General features: G+C 42.5%; 1 protein-coding gene across 1 annotated transcript in view; it reads right to left on the bottom strand.

The window, feature by feature from the left end:
- Positions 1-23,696, bottom strand: part of LOC137420765 (neogenin) — a 594,601-nt gene that overhangs the window by 250,891 nt on the left and 320,014 nt on the right. Inside the window, exon 5 of the mRNA XM_078772332.1 lies at positions 23,425-23,561. Within this exon, the coding sequence (XP_078628458.1) occupies positions 23,425-23,561 (137 nt within the window). The remainder of the gene's footprint in view (positions 1-23,424; positions 23,562-23,696) is intronic.

The following is a 23,696-nucleotide window of genomic DNA, read 5'->3' as shown; positions in this document are numbered from 1 at the left end:
TTGATCCTGTCCCCGAGCCAAGGTGCACCTTGTGCTATCGAACTACCTGTCCTTCCCTGCCATCAATCCCTGTGTAAGTCAGCCTTGTTCCGTTTGTCTGTGGTCTGTCGGGGATAAGATAAGACTGTAACTAAGTGCCTATCTCTTCTGTGTCTTTACCTCACTCTACCTTGTAATCTACCCCTTTTCTCCACCACTAATTATATCCTCCTCCGGAGGTCTTGAGAACTGTACCCCTTGCGTCGTTTCATCTATCCCAGTCGTTGTGTCCTTTCCATCATTGATTTAGCGTAGCGCGATTTGGCCAACGTTCGAGTGGAATCGGGTGAGTTGGGGAAGAATCGGGGGAACTGTTAGGTCGCGGTGGACCATCCGCTCGGCCCATAATAACATCTAATCCGCGATCCGTAACAATATATATATATACAGTATATAGTCTCTCTTGCCTTAACCAAACCAAAGTATATATTTTTTCAGGTGACATGTATTTTAAAGGCATTAAAAATGAATAGGTTTCACATTATTAGTATGCAAGGCAGACTATGATTGGGAAATAATTACAACCTGTTATCTAAAGAAAGACTGATATAGACTATAATATAAACTTCATATTATGGGAAGGGTTAAACCAGAAGTAATAGCTATGGTCAGAAGGCCTTAGACTCTGATCTTATTGCTTTAGGCCAATGCACAAAACAATAATCAAAAAGAAGAAATACCCTCTCACTTTGTCTCTCTTCCTCCGTTCTTCCCTCTCTCTCTCTCTCCCTTCCCTCATTCCTCCATCCCTCTTTCTCCCACAATGGATTTAGGCGGTCAGCTTATGGAAGAGGTACACAATCTGTAGCTCCTGGGTCTCACTATCCACTACAACCTGCGTCGGGCAGGGTTTCTCTCCGAGCTGGCCTCCAAAATCTTGCCACCGCCAGTGAATTCTCCGCAGGGCCAAGTCTTTCCTCTGCTATCTGCAATTATAACAGTGCACAAAGCCTTTATCCAGATGTCACAGAATATGACTAGCCACTGTAGACTAATGCTGCTGCTAATTCCCACGAACACCCTGGAATCTAAGATCCGCCATGGCATTGGATTATTGAAGACAATGACACTCAGGAAGCTGAGTCTCAGTATCTGCTGCTTCTCACTGTTGACAGGTTGGTGTCCTTGCATTTTTTAACCAGATTTATTCTGGGTTGCTCTTTATGCTCTCTCACATCTATGCCCTGTCTCTCCCCTTCCATCTCACACTTGTTCTGCTCGAAACGCTATCCTGATTTCCCTCCCCAACTATAAAAAAAACGTTTGTTTTTTTACCTTTTCGCTCACTTGTGGAAATCTACCACTGGAACCTTGTCCCACGTGGTCCACAAGGCCAAATTTTCACATAGGTGATACATAAGTGTAAAGGAACAAGCAAATACACATAGCTGGAAAAGATTCTGTGACATCTGGCAGGTCTTCAGCAATGTCCTCCAATAGGAAACTTTCAGGTTACTCAGACAAATCAGAATGCCCTAACCAGAAGTATAAGCAACATATATGCAAACAAAATCAATTTGACGAATCCCCAAGAGAATCTGACGATTCGACATAAAGGGTTTATTGCACCAATGAATCCCACATCATTAAGCACCCTAATGTTTACCATCCTCATTAACGATAACCCCAGCAGTGAGGCTCTACATGTTGCAGATGTCGACGATGCACAAAGTAGTCATAATGTGCAAAATACACATTCCTTGTTTTTAAAAGAGATTTGTAAGATATTTACACACTTTCTAGGAAGATGTTGGGAACAGGGTATGGTGTGTTTAACGTTGAAGTGTTCTCCATGCGAATGTACAAATGCGTTCAGCTTGCACACTGCATCAGGACCAGGAAAGGTCATTCATCTGTAGAATCAGTAAATACAATGCTGTGTATTCCAACAAAGCTACAACCTCTGGGGAAATGCAAATTGCAGCTTTTGAACAAAATTATTACACCAGTAAATAAATTCATACCTGGTGTTGGCCTAATGGTTAGGGTGTCGGGCTTGGGATCCTAAGGTCCTGAGTGCGAATCCTGTTCAGATGTTGAATTTATACCAGGTGGGGTGTTGAGGCCTGTCATCCTTCTGAGGTCGGCGAAATGAGTACCAGGGTACTGGTTCCTCTCTCAAGGTTGGTGGCAGGATTTGCAATCCGGCCGCGGTAAAAAAAAACATCTCATTGCGTAGCGCCCTCAGTGGTGTGTGTCGGGATGGTGCTGAGGAGTTATCCAAGGACGCACTGACGTGCTGATCAAGCATACGTTCCTAATATATATATATATATATATATATATATATATATATATATATATATATATACATATATATATATATATATATATATCTGTGCAGTCTGTGTTGTGTTGTCACTGAAGTACTCCCTCAAACTTTTGTGAAATCGTACCAAACTTCTGATATGCACCTACCGTGGTGTACAACCCGTGGGTACGCCATAAGGGTATTTTTCAAAGAAAATTTTTTGAAAAGTTTTTTTTTTTTATGTTTGAAAAAAAAAAATTTTTTAATACATTTTTTTTATACTTCAATTGTTTATAAAATGTAATATCACATGTATTACAAATACATTGTGCAAAATAGTTGTATTATGATTGGTGTAAACCATGACAAAACAGCAACTCAGGTACAGTCATCCATCTATAAGTCTACATATGTGGACTGTGTCTGTGTTGTCACTGACGTACTCCCTCAAACTTTTATTTCTGTGGTTGTGAAGTATTTTTAATAACGTTGTTGGTGAGGTGTTTTGAATCACGTGGTGGTGAGGTGTTTTGAATCACGTGGTGGTCAGGTGTTTTGAATCACGTGGTGGTGAGGTGTTTTGAATCATGAGGTGGTGAGGTGTTTTGAATTACGTGGTGGTGAGGTGTTTTGAATTAAGTGGTTGTGAGGTGTTTTGAATTACGTGGTGGTGAGATGTTTTGAGTTATGTGGTGGTGAGGTGTTTTGAATGACGTGGTGGTGAGGTGTTTTGAATCATGAGGTGGTGAGGTGTTTTGAATCACGTGGCGGTGAGGTGTTTTAAATCGTGAGGTGGTGAGGTGTTTTGAATTACGTGGTGGTGAGGAGTTTTGAATTACATGGTGGTGAGGTGTTTGAAATTACGTGGTGGTGAGGTGTTTTGAATTAAGTGGTTGTGAGGTGTTTTGAATTACGTGGTGGTGAGATGTTTTGAGTTACGTGGTGGTGAGGTGTTTTGAATGACGTGGTGGTCAGGTGTTTTGAATTATGTGGTGGTGAGATGTTTTGTTAATTACGTGGTGGTGAGATGTTTTGAATTACGTGGTGGTGAGATGTTTTGTGAATTACGTGGTGGTGAGATGTTTTGAATTACATGGTGGGGAGGTGTTTTGAAATACATGGTGGTCAGGTGTTTTGAATTTTGTGGTGGTGAGATGTTTTGAATTACATGGTGGTGAGGTGTTTTGAAATTCATGGTGGTCAGGTGTTTTGAATTTTGTGGTGGTGAGATGTTTTGTGGATTACGTAGTGGTGAGATGTTTTGAATTACGTGGTGGTCAGATGTTTTGAATTATGTGGTGGTGAGGTGTTTTAAATTATGTGGTGGTGAGATGTTTTGTGAATTACATGGTGGTGAGATGTTTTGAATTACGTCGTGGTGAGGTGTTTTGAATTACGTGGTGGTCAGGTGTTTTGAATTACGTGGTGGTCAGGTGTTTTGAATTACGTGGTGGTGAGATGTTTTGTGAATTACGTGGTGGTGAGATGTTTTGAATTACGTGGTGGTGAGATGTTTTGAATTACGTGGTGGTGAGGTGATTTGAATTACGTGGTGGTCAGGTGTTTTGAATAACGTGGTGGTCAGGTGTTTTGAATTATTTGGTGGTGAGCTCTTTTCAATTATGTGGTGGTGAGTTGTTTTCAATTACGTGGTGGTGAGGTGTTTTGAATTACGTGGTGGTGAGATGTTTTGTGAATTACATGGTGGTGAGATGTTATAAATTATGTGGTTTTGAGGTGTTTTAAATTACGTGGTGGTGAAATGTTTTGTGGATTACGTGGTGGTGAGTTGTTTTAAATTACGTGGTGGTCAGGTGTTTTGAATTTTGTGGTGGTGAGATGTTTTGTGTATTACGTGATGGTGAGATGTTTTGAATTACCTGGTGGTGAGATGTTTTAAATTACGTGGTGGTGAGGTATTTTAATTATGTGGTCGTGAGATGTTTTGTGAATTACGTGGTGGTGAGATGTTTTGAATTACGTGGTGGTGAGGTGTTTTGAATTACGTGGTGGTCAGGTCTTTTGAATTACGTGGTGGTGAGATGTTTTGTGAATTACGTGGTTGTGAGATGTTTTGAATTATGTGGTGGTGAGATGTTTTGAATTACGTGGTTGTAAGATGTTTTGAATTATGTGGTGGTAAGATGTTTTGAATTATGTGGTGGTGAGATGTTTTGAATTACGTGGTGGTGAGGTGTTTTGAATTACGTGGTGGTCAGGTGTTTTGAATTACGTGGTGGTCAGGTGTTTTGAATTACGTGGTGGTGAGATGTTTTGTGAATTACGTGGTGGTGAGATGTTTTGAATTACGTGGTGGTGAGATGTTTTGAATTACGTGGTGGTGAGATGTTTTGAATTATGTGGTGGTGAGATGTTTTGAATTACGTGGTGGTGAGGTGTTCTGAATTATGTGGTGGTCAGGTGTTTTGAATTACGTGGTGATGAGATGTTTTGTGAATTATGTGGTGGTGAGATGTTTTGAATTACGTGGTGGTGAGATGTTTTGAATTACGTGGTGGTGAGATGTTTTGAATTATGTGGTGGTGAGATGTTTTGAATTACGTGGTGGTCAGGTGTTTTGAATTACGTGGTGGTCAGGTGTTTTGAATTACGTGGTGGTGAGATGTTTTGTGAATTACGTGGTGGTGAGATGTTTTGAATTATTTGGTGGTGAGATGTTTTGTGAATTACGTGGTGGTGAGATGTTTTGAATTATGTGGTGGTGAGATGTTTTGAATTACGTGGTGGTGAGATGTTTTGAATTACGTGGTGCTGAGTTGTTTTGAATTACGTGGTGGTGAGATGTTTTGCATTACGTGGTGATGAGATGTTTTGAATTACGTGGTGGTGAGATGTTTTGAATTACGTGGTGATGAGATGTTTTGAATTACGTGGTGGTCAGGTGTTTTGAATTACGTGGTGGTCAGGTGTTTTGAATTACGTGGTGGTCAGGTGTTTTGAATTACATGGTGATGAGATGTTTTGAATTACGTGGTGGTCAGGTGTTTTGAATTACGTGGTGGTCAGGTGTTTTGAATTACATGGTGATGAGATGTTTTGAATTACGTGGTGGTCAGGTGTTTTGAATTACGTGGTGGTCAGGTGTTTTGAATTACATGGTGATGAGATGTTTTGAATTACGTGGTGGTGAGATGTTTTGTGAATTACGTGGTGGTGAGATGTTTTGAATTACGTGGTGGTGAGATGTTTTGTGAATTACGTGGTGGTGAGATGTTTTGAATTACGTGGTGGTGAGATGTTTTGAATTACGTGGTGGTGAGATGTTTTGAATTACGTGGTGCTGAGGTGTTTTGAATTACGTGGTGGTGAGATGTTTTGCATTACGTGGTGATGAGATGTTTTGAATTACGTGGTGGTGAGATGTTTTGAATTACGTGGTGATGAGATGTTTTGAATTACGTGGTGGTCAGGTGTTTTGAATTACGTGGTGGTCAGGTGTTTTGAATTACATGGTGATGAGATGTTTTGAATTACGTGGTGGTCAGGTGTTTTGAATTACGTGGTGGTCAGGTGTTTTGAATTACATGGTGATGAGATGTTTTGAATTACGTGGTGGTCAGGTGTTTTGAATTACGTGGTGGTGAGATGTTTTGCATTACATGGTGATGAGATGTTTTGCATTATGTGGTGATGAGATGTTTTGAATTACGTGGTGGTGAGATGTTTTGAATTACGTGGTGATGAGATGTTTTGAATTACGTGGTGCTGAGGTGTTTTGAATTACGTGGTGCTGAGGTGTTTTGAATTACGTGGTGCTGAGGTGTTTTGAATTACGTGGTGGTGAGATGTTTTGCATTACGTGGTGGTGAGATGTTTTGCATTACGTGGTGATGAGATGTTTTGAATTACGTGGTGCTGAAGTGTTTTGAATTACGTGGTGGTCAGGTGTTTTGCATTACGTGGTGATGAGATGTAATCGTCCCAAACCTCCAGGCTGCCCCTACCCCTACTGTGTATGTGCTGAAGGGTTCATTTAGAATTTATATCTATATTTTCAACCTAAATCTTCAACCTAAATTGCTTATAAAATGTAATATCACAAACACGGCAAATATATTTGTGCAAAATAATTGTTTGTATTGTGATTGGTGTAAATCATAACACAGCAGCTCAGGTACAGTCATTATCCTCTTCCCCAGTTGTATGCCTGTGTTTGTTTTAGAGCCTCACCTGTGTGGAAAACAAATGTTTGGGTGCCAAATAAAGAAATGTAAGGCTTGCTTCCAAAGAGGAGAAAGAACAGATGACAGAGGTTATGCCATCTTTTTTTATTTGAATGTGAATTGCAGCTTTCCACAACCTCTATCAGAGTGGTTCCTTAATGGTCACCTGTTACCTTCTTCCTTCCTAACCAATCAAATGCGCAAGCACATAACTCAAACAGGCCAGCCTATATGCTCTCTTCCTACACAACAATATAATATGAGGGCCTGTTGACAAGTAATGCCTCCTATTATTTTTCTCCAAAACAGGTAAAGATGTTGGAATGAAATAAAGACAGATACTAACATCAGTCTTTATTCTACCATGATGCATGTTTATTTCTCAACATAATCACCACTGCGGTCAAACCATTTCTGCCAATGCTCAAGTAGTTTTGTTATGCTGCGCGCTATAACTGTGTGCATCCTGCTGATTTAGCCAGCGGGTCAAAGTTGCTTTGGCATCATCATTGGAAGAAAAATGTTCTCCACGAATGAGTGAAGAGATGAAAATCTGACGGAGCCAAATCTGTGCTGGAGATCCTTTGTGATAGTACTCCATTGACTGTCTCATCCTCTCAGGATTGTAATTGCACCAAGTCTCATCTACATTCATCTCATCTCCAAGACTTCACGTTTCACAGCACTGATGACGTCATGCTGCGATCTGCCATCTTGTCTAACGTAGCACTGAGACGTCTCGTGTCAGAATTACGAAACTTCACACCAAGTGGCAAGAGGAATTGATGTGTGGCTTGAGTTTTGTTTCATTGGAATATCTTTACCTGTTTTGTAAAGAAATCATAGGAGGCATTACTTCCCCCCCCCCCCCTTCCCACGCCTCCTCCCCCCAAGCCCTCTCCCTCTCACAGATCTCCCGATGTCCCTGCTCTCAAATGTTGTGTTTGTGTCCTTCCCCCTCTCTCCCCATCTTGTCTACCGCTTCCCTTATTATATGTTTTATGTGTCGGTTTGACTTTTTGTGTGATAAATGTTAGCTCTTCCACAAGCCTCGATCTTGTATCCAAAAAAACAACAAAAAACACGTCCTCATATATACAATATGAATGATTAGAACATTATAATTACTAGCTGAAAGACCATGGTAAAATGCTACGATAGAAAAAAAATTTTTTTTTTAAAGGACGCCTTTCATTCATGCCCTAATTGAAAGCTCAAAAAAAAAAACTTATTTCTTAAGAGCAAAGATATCGCAGGACATTCTCAGTTTATATTTGTACCTTAGTTCATTTTACCCAATGAAAGTACCGATCCTCAGTTTATATTGGTACCTTTGTTCATTTTACATAATGGAAGTACCAATCGTGGGTCATATTGGTGCCTGGATTCATTTTACACAATAAAAGTAGAGATCCTCGGTTCATATTAATACCTTAGTCAATTTTACGCAATGAAAGTACCGGTACTCGGTCCATAGTGGTACCTTAGTTAATTTTACGCAAAGTACTGGTACTCGGTTCATATTAGTACCTTAGTTCATTTTACACAATAAAAGTACAGATCCTCAGTTCATATTGGTACCTTAGTTCATTTTACACAATAAAAGTACAGATCCTCGGTTCATATTAATACCTTAGTTCATTTTACACAATAAAAGTACAGATCCTCGGTTCATATTGGTACCGTAGTTCATTTTACGCAATGAAAGTACCGGTACTCGGTTCATATTGCTACCTTAGTTCATTTTGGTACCTTAGCTCAACTCTCCTTCCTTCTACATTCAGTTCCATCACTCTTCTCAACCAGTCACTTTCATCCTTCCTCAACACATGACCAAACCATCTCAACCTGTTACTCTTCACAGCATCAATCACAGGCTCTATTCCCATCATCTTTCGCAATTCATCATTTGTCTTCCTCTCTCTCAACGATACTCTGCACATCCACTGAACCATTCGCATTTCCACCCTTCCCAACCTTCGTTGCTGCTCTACGTTCATTACCCATGTCTCGCTCCCATAAATCATAACACTTCTCACACATGCAGCATACACCTTTCCCTTCAGCTTCAACGACACTCCCCTCCTCATCAGAACACCACTCAGTTCCAGAAACTTCGTCCATGCACATCTCACTCCAGCAACCGTTGCCGAGTCTGATCCACCTTCTCCATTCAGCACGTCTCCGAGGTAGCAAAATGTTTTCACACCTTCCAGGTTCACGCCGTCTCCAAGATCCAACTCAACATTTCCTCCATCTGCAGCTCCCTCGCATCCTGATATGAAATCGAAAAATCTACACTGGGCGATCCTGTGGGCCATCGAGTAGAAGGGCTGTATTGGGTTTCAGAGCAATCTGTTGGTAAACAAGCATTCTGAGTATTGCGCTGCAATACATGTCCCCAACCGGCAGTCTGTCGTCCGGAAAACTGTTGGGGAAATTATCAAGGGTTATTTACCCACAGGTTCTGAATCATTCCCAATGGCTAATTACCTCAGGACGGGCTCACCTGTGATTCCCACTTGGGACTTTGATTTATACACCTTGCAGACAGGTCAGCAGAAGCACGACAAAATAAGTTGTTGATAAAGAACCTTTCGAGTCGCTAAATATCAGAAATTTATTATATTTTCCGGTTCACGATCAATGATCGATGTGTATATATATGTTGCTCGGCTTGGCTCCGCCCCTCCCGAAAGCGCGCGCTGTGTCGCGCTGTTGACGTTCGCGAGGCGAGGCTGAGGGCACGCGGTGCGGCTTGAGGAGAACTCTCGAATAAACAAGAGATATCCATTTTAAAAAATATTTTCGTTTAATTAACGATATCTGCCAAACCACGTGGCCTATCGCAAATTCCAAAAGGATATTTTAGTAGACTGACATGCTCAACAGAACTGTGACGTTTCCCCTCGATTGGATCAAAAATGACAGAGAAGCTAGGTTTTAAAGGTTCATGCTTAAAATCGTCATAACTCTGAAACCATGTGACGCATGACGTCATGCTCGCTGACTTTTTTGTTCGTCATACGTATGCGATTCTGCCTGCAAAGTTTGGCCTCGATCTGTTCAGCCGTTGCAGAGAAAAAGGGCTTTTCGTGTTTTCACGAAAAACAATATGGCGGCCGAACCACGTGACTGTGACGTCATAATTACCATTGAAATATTCGACAGACCGAGTCCCTCCTATGGTGAAAATTTGATCTCAATCGGTCCTATTATTGCAGAGAAATTGGTTTTTAAAGGAAATTAAAACTTAAAATGGCACTGAGTTAAGGATCATCAGAATTATCAGAATTCCCAAAGTTCAAAGTGCCGTAACTTTGTCAAAAATGATCGAAACGTCGTGAAATTCTAACTTGAACTGTACCTTATCATGAGGAAACCATGTGCCAAGTTTGAAATCATTAGCATGAAGAGTTTAGAAAGAAAAGTCCGGAAAACTGTTCTTTGCGTGACTGACGGACTGACGGACTGACAGACTGACAGACGGAGGGACGGCGTGCAAACCTTTTGTCCCCTCCGGTGTACACCGGTAGGGGACTAATAAGAGACGAGTAGGGATCCGAAGTTTCAGGGGGTAACAACCACCGCCATCCCCCTCCCTCCCTCTTGGAGCCCCCATGATCCAAAATCGAAAAATTGAAGTCTGAGCGTCTGTGCGGGCTCCTGTCTTGTAGTCATGTATCAAGTTTCAGAACAATCAGCTTGTTGATGAGGGAGGAGTAGCAGACATAGCAAAAAGGTTAACAGGCAGACATACATCACGGCCTATTTTACAAGTTCATCTATCAATATCAATATGCAATGTGGTTCGCATTGATGTAAGGAAAAATGATTTTATCAGAGGTTTGTATGAGAGATTATCTAACAAGGTACAAGTATTTAAGTGAACTGGACACAGGATGCACATGGTTGTGATGGGTGTGGGAATGCTGAAGCAATCTGTAGAGTTTAGATACATTGCCATTTATCTGTGTCAGACAATCAGTCATAAATGCTAATCGCATTAGTGCTCTGGTGCCTGTCACTGGTGGACCAATTAATCATGGAACGTTTAAAGGATTCCTTGCCATTACTAATCACCTCAAAGGCCATTCAAGGTCGCCTCTTCGAGAGCAGTCAGTGTACGACAATCTTTAAAAAGAAAGAATGCCGAAACAAAGCTTCCCGGACTATGCAAACTGAACCTGCTAACCTCTGATGATGATGATGTGATCTACTAGAGTAGCTTATAGAAATGGATCATCTTATTTGCAAACAATTACAAATGAAAATAGTTTATATAACTACTAATTTTATAACAGAAAAACTGATGGTCCAGGCAATAAGTTTCAAAGGTTGACGATTATTCCTCGTCATACCTTTTGGTGCTTCCTCTTAAAGACAATTTTTTTTAAATGTCCACAGAGAAAATATTATATATATCTTACTGTAATTCACCAAACGTCTGTCTGTCTGTCTGTCTGTTCCCAGGTACCGCAAAAACGGCTGAACCGATCGCAACGAAATTTTGGGTGGGTAATCTTGGGACCCCCTGGAGTAAAATAGGCTATATTGTTTTTCCAATTTTCCCGATTTTTCCAATTTTCCAATTTTCCAGTTTTTCCAAACACGATGGAATAATATTTACCGATATGAACAGTGATGTGGCTTTTATTGAAATTCTAAAGATACTGTTTAGATTTTGATGATTTGCGTGTGATATGATCTAACGGATGTTTATATAAATCGTTTAAAATACAAAAAGTCTTCAATTTCTGATATTTTGCCTTTTCATTTGGGCCTCCCAATTGAAGCCCCGCCCATGGGGCGGGTACCGTTGCTAGTAACTATAATTACATCCATGTGATATTAGACACTTGCTGCAAAGTATCCATTAAATAGGCAAATAAAATGTCAACCTACCGGTACTGTTTTTGACCACAATGACATCAGCCAAAAACAAACATCATTTCAGCGTTTCAGCGGCCCATTGCTCATTTAAAAGTGCTGTCAGATTTATCTCGGATAAATTTATAACTAACTTGTCAAAATGATAAAATGACCAAATGCTTGAAAAATGCTCACATTGTCACTTCAATTTGAGATCTTTATTAAAACTTGATTGAGTTCATCATTATGGAGATTTCCTTTCCATTTATAAAGCTCATGGGCTGGCAGGATGGCCTAGGCCCGACAGGTATGCACACTCCTTACTATCACTGAGCCGTCTTACCTGGATTCTAATCTCACCCCAACTATAAACTGTCATCCTGGTGTTTCGCAGGCGACCGATGCATCAATGCGTGAGCTGTACCGTATGATGGACATTAAGCTGGGCGTCCCATCTCAAACTGAATGAATGAATGATCGTTTTTAAGGCCATTTTCCCCGCTAGAGCGGGGGTTAGCCTTGCGGGCCCCATGACAGTCATGGTTCCCTGTTTGAGGCAATGTTTTTATGGCCGGATGCCCTTCCTGCCGCCAACCCTTAGTCACCTCTTACGATGCACAGGGATACAGTGTACCTATTCTAAATCGGGGTACACACCGTGATCATTCATCCCAGCAAGCTGGTACTCAATTTGCCGACCTCGAAGGATGACAGGATGAGTCAACCCCCCTGGCGTTAATTCAGCGATCGATCGGGATTCGAACCCAGGATCCTAGGATCCAAAGCCGGCACCCTAACCGCTAAGCCAACACCAGGCTATTATATACTATTAGTGAATATTAAAAATCCAATAGTCTTTCACTAAGAGTAGGCAAGATATCTCCAGCACTCTGTCCAAGTTCTAAATTATAGTACATTATTGCCCCACTACCACTGAGAAGGCAAAGGCAAACTACCCAGTGTAATTCTTGCCACCGGGATGCTTTTGCAGCACCAAAACTGCCATCTGGAAAAACACCAGAAATGAAAAGATGATGAAGCTCATGGAGGAGCTTGTGCGGACTGTTTTACATCCAGGACAAGGAAACCGAGATGTTGTTTTTTGGACAGATTTCAGGGACAATTCATTTGAACAGGTGCTCAGCTCAGCATTGATCGGTCATAAAACAACAACAAACATGTGTATCCGGTACAAAAAGTGTTAGACGAAGAAGAAGAACCACCTTTAGAGGTCGTTTTCCCCGCAGAGCAGAGGTTGGCCTTTTGCGGGCACCTTGGTCCCCTTTTTGAAGCAATGTTTTATGGTCGGATGCCCTTCCTGCCACCAACCCTGTTGGTCATCTTGTGGCACACAGGGAATTACCAGTGAACTGGTACTCAATTTGCCGACATCAGAAGGATGACAGGCTGAGTCAACCCCCCTGGCGTTAATTCAGCGATCGACTGGGATTCGAACCCAGGATCCCAAGCCTGCACCCTAACCGCAAAGCCAACACCAGGCTGGACCAAAAGCGTTAAATGGCATAAAATATTTGTCAATTAAATTGTCACTTTTGTTGCTTCTCAATGATTAGAATGCGATTTCGAAATACTTTATGGACCTGCTCCTGACAGCATCGTCAATAATTGTGCTTCTTTTTTGGATCCACCAGGTCGTGCTTTGTTTTTTGTTTTTTTTGCACTTTTTTCTCTAATATAAAGCCATTGTTGCCTACTGGTATCAAGAGATGCCGTGATATATTTCCCATTAATCACCTAAATGCAGACGAGACATTTGAAGTTCAGCTTGATCAAAAAGACAGCACCCCCTGCCTTGAGCAGGGTGACAGGTTCTCTTAGGGCTGATTTGACTGAACGAGAGAACAAATCCATGATCAGATTGCCTAAAGGTGAACATGCTACCAACAGAGCTTCCCTCCTGTCAATCAAACTCCAAAAGCAGGCCTTTCATGCAGGTCTATCATCCAACTACTTACCGGTCTCGCCTCTCATGATACCTTTGGGGGTCACCAAATAACAATTAGAATGAACTTTGGCGAATTTTTCCCCATCTCTCCATTCCGGCTGTCTGCTCGATGCATTTCCTTACTCCTGTCTCCTTCAAAACTCCTTACCCGGCCTTCATTCCTACGTCCCTCCACAGTCCTTTCTCTCTCCTATCATCCCTCAGCTTTGTTTTTATTTTCCCCTCATTTTAATTCTTCATTTAGGGCTAGGCAGACCATTTCTCTTGTATATACATAATAGATGCCCCTTCCAAGATCTGACAATACTGTGTGTTTTGAAATAATAAGTAACAAGAAAGAGCAATCAGAGATTGCAGACCCTCACCAGGAAGTGTCTTAGTGGTTTTTAAGGCTTTTGTATTAAAACAATATGGCGGCCGAACCACGTGACCGATGACGTCATCATTTTTTTTTTCTCCACCAATTTATCCCTAGATGACACTCAATAAATTTAATCTTGATCGGATGAAGTTTTGTACTTATCGAATTATTACCTTTGACATAATGTCAAAGGCACCTTTGACATCATCATTAACAGAAGTTATTCCCCATGGAGAGTTCTTTACAATGAGCAATGTCTCAATTTTTCCTATGCAGCACTTTCGGAGATATAGAATTGGAGTTTTTCGTTTTTTCCCAAGATGTCGCCCATACTACGTGACCTATGACGTCATAATTATCATTAAAATATTATATAGGAAGAGGTGCACTTATAGTGAACATTTCATGTCCATCAGACCAACGGTTGCAGAGAAAACTAGAACGGCACTCAGTAGAGAGCATACCTCCACCTGGTGAACAGTCTACGTTTTGTATCTCAGACTAGACCAGAAAATCACAATGCAGAATTTATATAATGTAGAAACGATCTTCATCAACATTGAATCGATTCTTCCTTGTCACACACAACCTGTCCAACAGGTTTCGTCCAAATCCGTCCACAACTTTTTGAGATATCCTGACATGTATCGTTTTTGGCCGTATCTCCCAATGGTGAAGAATCACTTAAAAAATTCTTGTAGCCGGATCCGAATCCGGATCTTCACCAAAATGTAATCATTTCGTCCTTGTCACATACGTTCCATCTCTGCCAAATTTCGTTCGAATCTTTCCACAACTTTTTGAGATATCTTGTTCACAAACAGACAGACAAACAGACCGATAGACAGACAGGGGTGAAAATATAACCTCCATCCACCTTTGGTGGCGGAGGTAATCATATTTATTATGTGCGGACAAACAGACAGACAAGGGGACTCAAATGCAATACGCTCTCCTCTGGCGAGGGTAACAAGAATAGTTCACCTGATCTGTTTCACAACTGTTAATCGATCCTTCTACAATTTGAATTCAGAACAGAAACACATTGTTAGTAGCTCCTCCATAATACGTCACATTCTGTGGAGCAATAACTATTCTTAGTGGCGATTGTGGAACCCCAAAAAATAATACCTGAATCAGCGTGTACCTTAAACACGTTTTTCAACCTGGAGTGTGAAACAAGCTTTCGGTCTCGTGCGGTACCTTGTTTTCTTACAATCCAAAAAATTGTCTTCACATTTTTGTTCGCTCTCAGCATACGTCAAATGCTTCAGGGTAACTATGTAATCTCATCTCGTGAGTGGAAGCTATTCTGTTAACTACCATGAATATATTGTATTATATCAGGTCGTATTGAATAAATGAGAGCAAATAAAGGAAGGTCATAGTCATTTCCAATCTCAAAGACAGGAACCAATATAAAAAGCAATTTGTTTTCTCCCACCAACAATCACAGCAAAAATGGTTATTCATACCTCTGACTCGAATTCAATTTTCCAGAGCACCATGTGATCTACAGCATTGTGGGTATGAAGTGATGTATTTAAGGAACAAAGCCACATTCGTGTTGAAAAATAAGACAACTACTTAATATGGCACCCTCAATCAGGAGTCGAGAACGCGACATTGTAAGAGAAGAGATTGCATGGCCATGAGCGCTTTCTGCATTGAAGATGGTGAGGAAGTAGATGAAGTGGAAATAGGAGCAATCAAAGGTGATTTACACGTGCAAGGGATAACTTACTGAAACCGGTCCTGAGTTCGCACCCAAATGCAATACCCTCTCCTCTGGCGAGGGTAACTAGCGCAGTACTCGGTAGAGAGCATACCTACGCCAAGCTGAACAGTTTACGTTTGCTATCGCACTGGTAGGCCGATTCTGCATCCGAATCTTAAACAAAATGGAATCGGCTTGTTCTTGTTGCCTACCCAACTCGTCCAGCAAGTTTTGTCTGAATCCGTCCGCAACTTTTTGAAATAGTGCGATATATTTTGTTTTTGGTTCTATCTCTCAATGGTGAAAAATAACTTTTTTAAATTCCATTATCTGGATCCGGATCCTCACCAAAATCATATCAATTCACCTTCGTCACACAACAAACCTGTCCACCAAGCTTCGGCTGAATCCGTCCACAACGTTTTGAAATATAATCGATACGGTACTACAAGAGAGATGTTTGTATGTGTGTCGCTACTTTTCTTAGAGATGACCAAACGGATCTTCAACAAACTCTCACAGGTTCGTCATTCAACAATGCTGGGGAGTGTTTTCGGTAAAAAAATCTTTTTACAATTTATGAAAAACAAAATTTGAAAAAAAACTTACAGCAACCCTAAAATCACTCTATAGTGCCTAATCCTTTGTAGCTACATGAAGGTAATATTAAATTATTCCCGACCCCATTCATTAGTGGGCATAGGGAAGTGTTTTAAGCCCACCACAAAAAATAGAAATAAAACAAAATTTGATTTTTTCAAAACATCAACACGATTAGAAACCCAATGGGAAATGCTGGGTACCCCAGCTATCGATATATACAGTATAAACACTACATGACCAAAAGTATGCGAACACCCATTCTAATTAGTGGATTCGGCTATTTTAGCCACATATATTGCTGACGTATATATAATCAAGCACACAACCATGCAATTCCATAGACAAACATTGGCAGTAGAATAGGCCGTACTGAAGAGCTCAGTGACTTTCAACCAGGCACCGTCATAGGATGCCACCTTTCCAACAAGTCAGTTCATCAAATTTCTGCCCTGCTAGAGCTGCCACGGTCAACTGTGAGTGCTGTTATTGTGAAGTGGAAACGTCTCGGAGCAACAACAGCTCAGCCACGAAGTGGTAGACCACACAAGCTCACAGAATGGGACCGCTGAGTGCTGAAGCACATAGTGCGTAAACATCGTCTGTTCTCGGTTGCAACACTCACTACTGAGTTCCAAACTGCAATAATGAGTTCCAAACTGACTATGGAAGCAATGTCAGCACAACAGCTGTTCGTCGGGAGCTTCATGAAATGGGTTTCCATGGCGGAGCAGCCGCACGCAAGCCAAGCATCGGCTGGAGTGGTGTAAAGCTCACCGCCATTTGACTCTGGAGCATTGGAAACGTGTTCTCTGGAGTGATGAATCATGCTTCACCATTTTGCAGTCCTACAGATGAATCTGGGTTTGGTGGATGCCAGGAGAACGCTACCTGCCTTATTGCACATTGCCAACTGTAAAGTTTGGTGCAGGAGGAATAATGGTGTGGGGCTGGTTTTCATTATTCAGGCTAGGCCCCTTAATTCCAATGAAGGAAAATCTTAATGCTCCAGCATACATTGACATTCTAGACGATTGTGTGCTTCCAACTTTGTGGCAACAGTTTGGGGAAGGCCCATTCCTGTTTCAGCATGACAATAACCCCCATGCAGAAAGCGAGGTCCATATATAAATGGCTTGTCGAGATCAGTGTGGAAGAACTTGACTGGCCTGCACAGAACCCTGAACTCAACCCCATCGAACACCTTTGGGATGAATTGGAATGCCGACTGCGAGCCAGGCCGAATCGCCCAACATCAGTGCCCGACCTCACTAATGCTCTTGTGGCTGAATGGAAGCAAATTCCCGCAGCAATGTTCCAACATCTAGTGGAAAGCCTTCCCAGAAGAGTGGAGGCTGTTATCGCAGGAAAGGGGGGGACCAACTCCATATTAATGCCCATGATTTTGGAATGAGATGTGTGATGTTCAGGTGTCCACATACTTTTGGTCATGTAGTGTATATATATATATTCATCATTTGTTGTTACACACACAACCTGTCCATCCAAATTTCAGCCGAATCCGTTCTTAGTTTTTTGAATATCCTGCTCACAACCACACAAACAGGAAAGATCTCATTCATGCGTAGCACGACCCTTGCAAAATCCAAATAAACAATAGTTGCCATGGAAACAGCAATTTGTTAATTTTGAAAAATTTGACCTATCAATTATTTTACATGATGGAATGTCAAATTCAAATTTGGTTGATACATTTAGTAATCGTGGCCAAATAAATTATGGCGTGGTGTTTATGTTTTGGCGTGGTGTTTAATGTTTTAATGTGATGGCGTGGACGACACCTTGACGATGACGACTGTCTTGACGATGACTTGACGATGATGACTTGTGATGTGATGACGTGATGGCGTGGCATTTTAAATGTTTTGGATGGCCTTGACCTTGACATTTGACTGCGTTTCACCAAACTCTCCTCATGTATGCTACACATATTATATACAAATAAGCTGTGTCCGTTTAAAATTGATGTCTTGAAAAATTACTAAGGTATGGAAATAATCATTTCACAAAAGGTCCATTTTTAATGGTAATTGTTGTCATGGAAACCATTTACATGTCAAAAAGGCAAAATCGATTGCTCTTATTTTTGGTGAACTAGGTCTATGAACCGATATGCAAATCCTGTTCATATTTCAAGTCAATAGGAATGAAAATTTTTGATTTTATGTGAACTTGAGCTTTGACCTTTTGAGCTTGTGACCTCAAAAACAACATGCTTCTAGGTTTTGATTGGTGAACCAATTCAGTGAACCAAAATGCAATTTATGTTCTTTGTGGGGTTGGTCACAGGGGAAATTTGGACCAAGTATTTTACAAACCGTCTTACTGGAAATGACATTTGACTGGGTCTGATTTAGGAGGCAAAGTCGTAATTTGTTCAGGCTCCCAACGACACCTTGTCCACTCCCCACAAAGACACCAAGAGATATTTTATGTTCTCCAGCTAAAATACAGGAGGACCAGCTTCATGCCCAACTGATTGACGACACCTTGTGATGTAATGCCATGCCAATGCAACACCAGTCTGACAGTTTATAGTCGGACCAATGATCAAACCCAGACATGACACGTCAAAGGTAAGTGCCCTAACACTGCACATCCCATCAGACTCAAGTTATTATATAATAATGTATTTTTCTTATTTTTTTTACGACAAGCTTATATTTATTTATTTATTTATTTATTTTCAGTATTTTTCTTACTACAAGTTTATATTGAGAAATAAGAATGTTGTCTTTCTTATAAGACAAGTGAGTATCTCGTTTGTAGAACTTTTTAAATGCCCTTCGCATGTCTCATTCAGCACAAGAATACAGGCCGGAGCTGGAATCTGCAGAAATGCCACAGATTTTTTTTTTTTTTTTGTATACAGGATTGAGGCTCGTGAAGGAGCTAGCATTTATCACACAAAAAAATCAGACACACAAAGTATATAATAAGGGGAGCGGCAGACAAGATGGGGAGAGAAGGGGAAGCACACAAACACAACATTTGAGAGCAGGGACATCGAGAGATCTGTGGGAGGGAGAGGGCTTGGGGAGAGGTGGGAGAGGTATAAAACACATGGACACTGCAAGTACTTCCAGGAAAGAAGTTGGAATTAAATAAAAAGTGGATCTGGGGTGAATTAGCGGGGGTACAAAAGATCAAGGTTTTGGATGGGGGAAGATAAGAGATGGTGGTGAACAGCTGTTCTAAAGACCTGGAGGGAGGATTGGGATTGAAGAGAGTGAGGGCGTTTGTTCCAGAAGCGGGAGGAAAGAGGAAAGAAGGAGTGACGGTGAGCAGAGAGTCTTGATTTTGGCAGTTTAACCATAAGAAGGTTGCAGGCAGATATTGTGCAACCTGGAGGAATATTTGGGGGACAGAGCCCAGAGAGAGCTGGGGGAACAAGGCCGGAGAGGAGTGGGTAGAAGACAGAAAGACCACCAACCTGCCTGCGGTGAGTAAGTGAAAAGGCCCTCGGAGTTAGCTTCATCGCGGGAGATTCCAATGATTCTGAAAGCTTTGGTTTCAACAGCGTGAAGCCGAGCTAGGTGTGAGGCAGGAGCACTGGCCCAGAGGGGAGAACAGTATTCCATTGAGCTGCGGAAGAAAGCCTTGTATGTGGTGAGGATCTCAGGTGTGCCAAGGAAGGACTTCGCACGACGGAGGATGCCCAGTCGGCGACTGGCTTTGGGGGGCAGATTTGAAATGTGGTTTTCCCAGGAAAGATCATGGCAGATAGTGAGACCCAAAAGCTTGAGTGACAGAACTTATTGGAGAGGATTATTCAGAAAGTGGATGGGAGGGTTGTCCAATCGGTCTTTTCGGAGAGACATAGTAAGAGTGTGAGATTTGTCAGGATTGAAAGACATGTTCCACTTGTTTGACCAGTCTGTGATTTTGTCCAGGTCTGCAGAGAATGAGGAGGCTGCAGACTGCTGATCTGAGAGATGAGGTATGGAGCGGCAGAGAGTGGAGTCATCAGCAAAGAGATAGAGAGGATTTTCCAGAGAGTCGGAGAGATCATTGATGAATGAATGAATATAAATGATCGTTTTAAGGCCATTTATCCCCGCTAGAGTGGGGGTTAGCCTTGCGGGCCCCATGACAATCATGGCTCCCTGTTTGAGGCAATGTTTTTATGGCCGGATGCTCTTCCTGACGCCATCGGAGAGATCATTGATGAAGACCAGAAAAAGCACAGGGCCCAGAACACTGCCTTGGGGAACTCCAGCCTGAACAGGAAGGGGAGATGATAGAAACCCATTCAGGGCCACACATTGACTATGACTAGAGAGGAAGTACGCAAGCCATGCGTGGAGATTTCCATGGATACCATCGGTTGGTGAGGAGAGCAGGGTGCCAGACCGTATCGAAGGCACGTGATATGTCAAGGGAGACAGCTCTAATCTCCTGTTTGGCCTTGAGGACCTCCATCCATTGTTGAGACAGCAGAAGCAGCATGTCCAGAGTAGAGTGACCTGGTCTGAAACCAAATTGATGATCAGAGATCAAGCCATTTGAGAAGAGGAAAGATTTGATATCCAAAGCAATGATGGATCCCATGACTTTGCTGATAATTGGGAGAAGGCTGATTGGTCTGTAGTTGCCAGGATCTGTTTTTGCACTTTTTTTTGTAAAGCGGTGATTTTGGCTGATTTCCAAGCTGATGGCAGATGGCCTTGAGCAAAAGAGAGGGTGAAGAGAACAGAGAGAGGGAGTGAAAGAGCGGCAGAGCAGGATTTTAGGACCCGTGGGCTGATGCCGTCAGGTCCAGTTGCAGAATCAGAGTCGAGGGTTGACAGAAACTTTTCCACCTTGTCAGGAGGAAAGGACACCGATTCCAGGAGCAGCAGGGTATGACTGGGTATGGTGGGTACAGAGAGGGATGGGTTTGGGACACAAGATTTAGAGGCAAACACAGAGTTGAGGCATTCAGCTTTTTCACATGCGGAGTCAGCTGTGTAGCCGTTTGAGGTAAGGGAGGGGATGGAGGGGGAAAAAACACCAGAAACGGATTTGACCAGACACCACCAGGATTTGGAAGAGGGCGACAGGTTTGAGAGTTTGGTCTTGAGAGTGGAGAGATATTGATTCCTGGCTCTCCTGAGGGTGGACACACACTTGTTTCGGGCTTTGTGAAAGGAAATGAGATTTCCTTCCTTTGGATTTGCTTTCCAGGAGGTGAAGGCAAGTTGTTTCTGGGCAACTGCCTCACCACAAGAAATCCATGTACCATGGATGGGAGGAAGGGTATGACAACTGAAGACGAGATGGGATAAATCTGTGCATGAGAGAGAGCAATTTGCTTTGGAAGAATTCCCAGGATGAGTTGATGTCAGAGGCGGAAGATATGGGAGACCAGTCCAGATGATTGATGGCTGCTTGAAGACCGTGCCAGTTGGCCTGAGTGAAATGCCATTATCGTCGACGCTGAGGAGGCTCTCTGAGAATGGTCAGAGAGATGTCCACTTTAACAAGCACATGATATGATTGGAGCAGAAGAAGAGTAGCAGACATTTGCAGGGAAGTTAGTCATAACCAAGTCTCGAAGAGAAGATGCTCCGTTGACTGAGATCCGGGTCGGGAAATTGACAGATTGTGTCCGTCCCAGTGAGTCGCAGAAGTCCTTTGCTGAGGATCTATGGCGGGTGAGAGAGGTACCCACACCCAGCCAACTAGAATGGTGACAATTGAAATCACCACATATGAGGAGGAGAGAGTTGGGATGAGTAGATAGAAGTTGGGCCATATTATCAGACAGCAAGATGTCGATGGAGTCATCACTGTTTCGTGGACGGTACAACACACATATGAACAAAAGGTGGGAGCGAAGGGGAAGCCATAGCCAGAGGTACTCCTGGGGGTGAGGTGGAGAGAGGGCAGTGCAGGGTGAGTGAGGAAGAGAGTTTTTGATAAAGATAGCAACCCACCTCCAGGACGAGGCTCAGGTCTATCATACCGGAGGAGGGAGTAACCCTGGAGAGATATTAAGGAATCGGAGACATCATGAAGGAGGAACGTTTCTGTTGAGCAGATCAAGTCTGGTTTGTCAGAAGCAACCTGTATGGAGAGATCAGTCAAGTTTGAGCGACGGCCGCGGATGTTTGAGGTCCATACCATTGATGAAGAGGAAGGGAGTGCATGAGATACAGAACGAGGGGGCGGGGGGTAGGGGTAAGATGTGGAAGAGGAGGAAGAGGTAGGGAGAGCTGTTGAAAATGTGTCAGAGATTTCAGAATAGCTGGGAAAAAGGGAAGGATGGGGCGGACAAAAGGTTTGATGGTGATTGGGTGAGGCAGAGTTAGGTGTTATTTGAGGGGGGGTGGGGTAGAGCGAGGCAGAAGGTTGGGGGAGATGGAGGTGAGAGTTGGAAGGGGGAAGAAATGGGGAGGACGCTTTGAGGAGGAGGGGTGGGAGGGGGGAAATTGAGAAAAATGAGGGTGGGGATATTTGAAGGGGAGGGGCGAGTGGGGCGTTTATAAGGGGAGGGGTTAGGGGGGAGTTTTGGAGGGAAGGGGCAAGGGGGGGATTAGAAAGTGATGGGATGGGAGATGGGGGAGATTTGGAGGGGAGGGGTGAGAAGGGAGTTTAAGAGGGGAGGGGCGAGGTGGAGTCTAGAAGGGGAGGGGTGTTGGGGGGCGGGGAGTTTAGGAGGGAAGGGGAAAGGGAGAGATTTGAAAGGGATGGGTGATGCCGATGGGGAAGATTTGGATGGGAGGAGTGAGTTTGGATTTTAGAAAGTGTACGATTAATGGGAAGGGAACATTTATTGCAAAATGAGCTTCTTGTGACCTGAGTCAGAGATACATTTAAGGACGCAGTGAAACTATCTGCGGAAATGGGGGTGAAACACGTGGGCGAAGAACGAACGAATAAGAACAACGAATAAACGAATAAGAACAAAGAAGGAAATGTTTTTTTTTTGTTTTGTTTGTTTTTAGGTTAGATTTTAAACAAGGAAGTATGGGTTGAAAAGACTGGGAAAAACTGAGAACGAAAGTAAATGGACCACAATCGACCGCTGAGAGAAAACAAAGCCTCAAGGTAGTAAACAAGGTACTGGGCCGCAAAAAACGCGGCACGAAATAACCGACGATTTTTCATACAGGTATGAAAGATTAACACCGAGAATCTTCCTAGGGACACACTATAGGTACACACACCGAAAGCTAAATACAGTTTCGACAAAAATACAATTGTGAACAATTACCTAACTTCGAATGCATGGAGAGTGTGTACAGCTTCGAAAAACCGTGCCCTCGCCGACGAGATCTCGCGAGATTTTCGATAAATAAATAAATTTCACTCCATAAACCTCATAAGGCCACCACCAACAACAGCTATAATTTGATTCGGGAGTGCAAGTGTTTCAATAAGAATGGTTAATATGTTTCCATACAATTGTTTGACATTATTTATGCGTACCAAGCACAGTGACGTGAGCTCGGTGGTGTAAGGTCTTGTTTCCTGACTTGACCACACAGGAGTACAAGCCACCATCGCCCTCCTGTGCCCGGCCAATGTCCAGGATTCCTCTCCGCTCGCTCATCTCTCCATGGAACCTGAGTACGAATGAAGTGTCAGAAAAGTGCCATGTTTAACTTCTCTGAATGAGTTCAGGTAGAGACATGGATCATTTTTACAAATGCAAAAGGGATGTATTGATCAACAATAACCACCATAATTACAATTTATTT

The sequence above is a fragment of the Myxine glutinosa genome, chromosome 2 (genome assembly GCF_964187855.1).
Source record: "Myxine glutinosa chromosome 2, kmMyxGlut1.1, whole genome shotgun sequence".
NCBI classification, from domain to species: domain Eukaryota; kingdom Metazoa; phylum Chordata; class Myxini; order Myxiniformes; family Myxinidae; genus Myxine; species Myxine glutinosa.
Note: the sequence above shows the minus strand (reverse complement) of the source record. Positions and strands in the feature narration are given on the sequence as shown.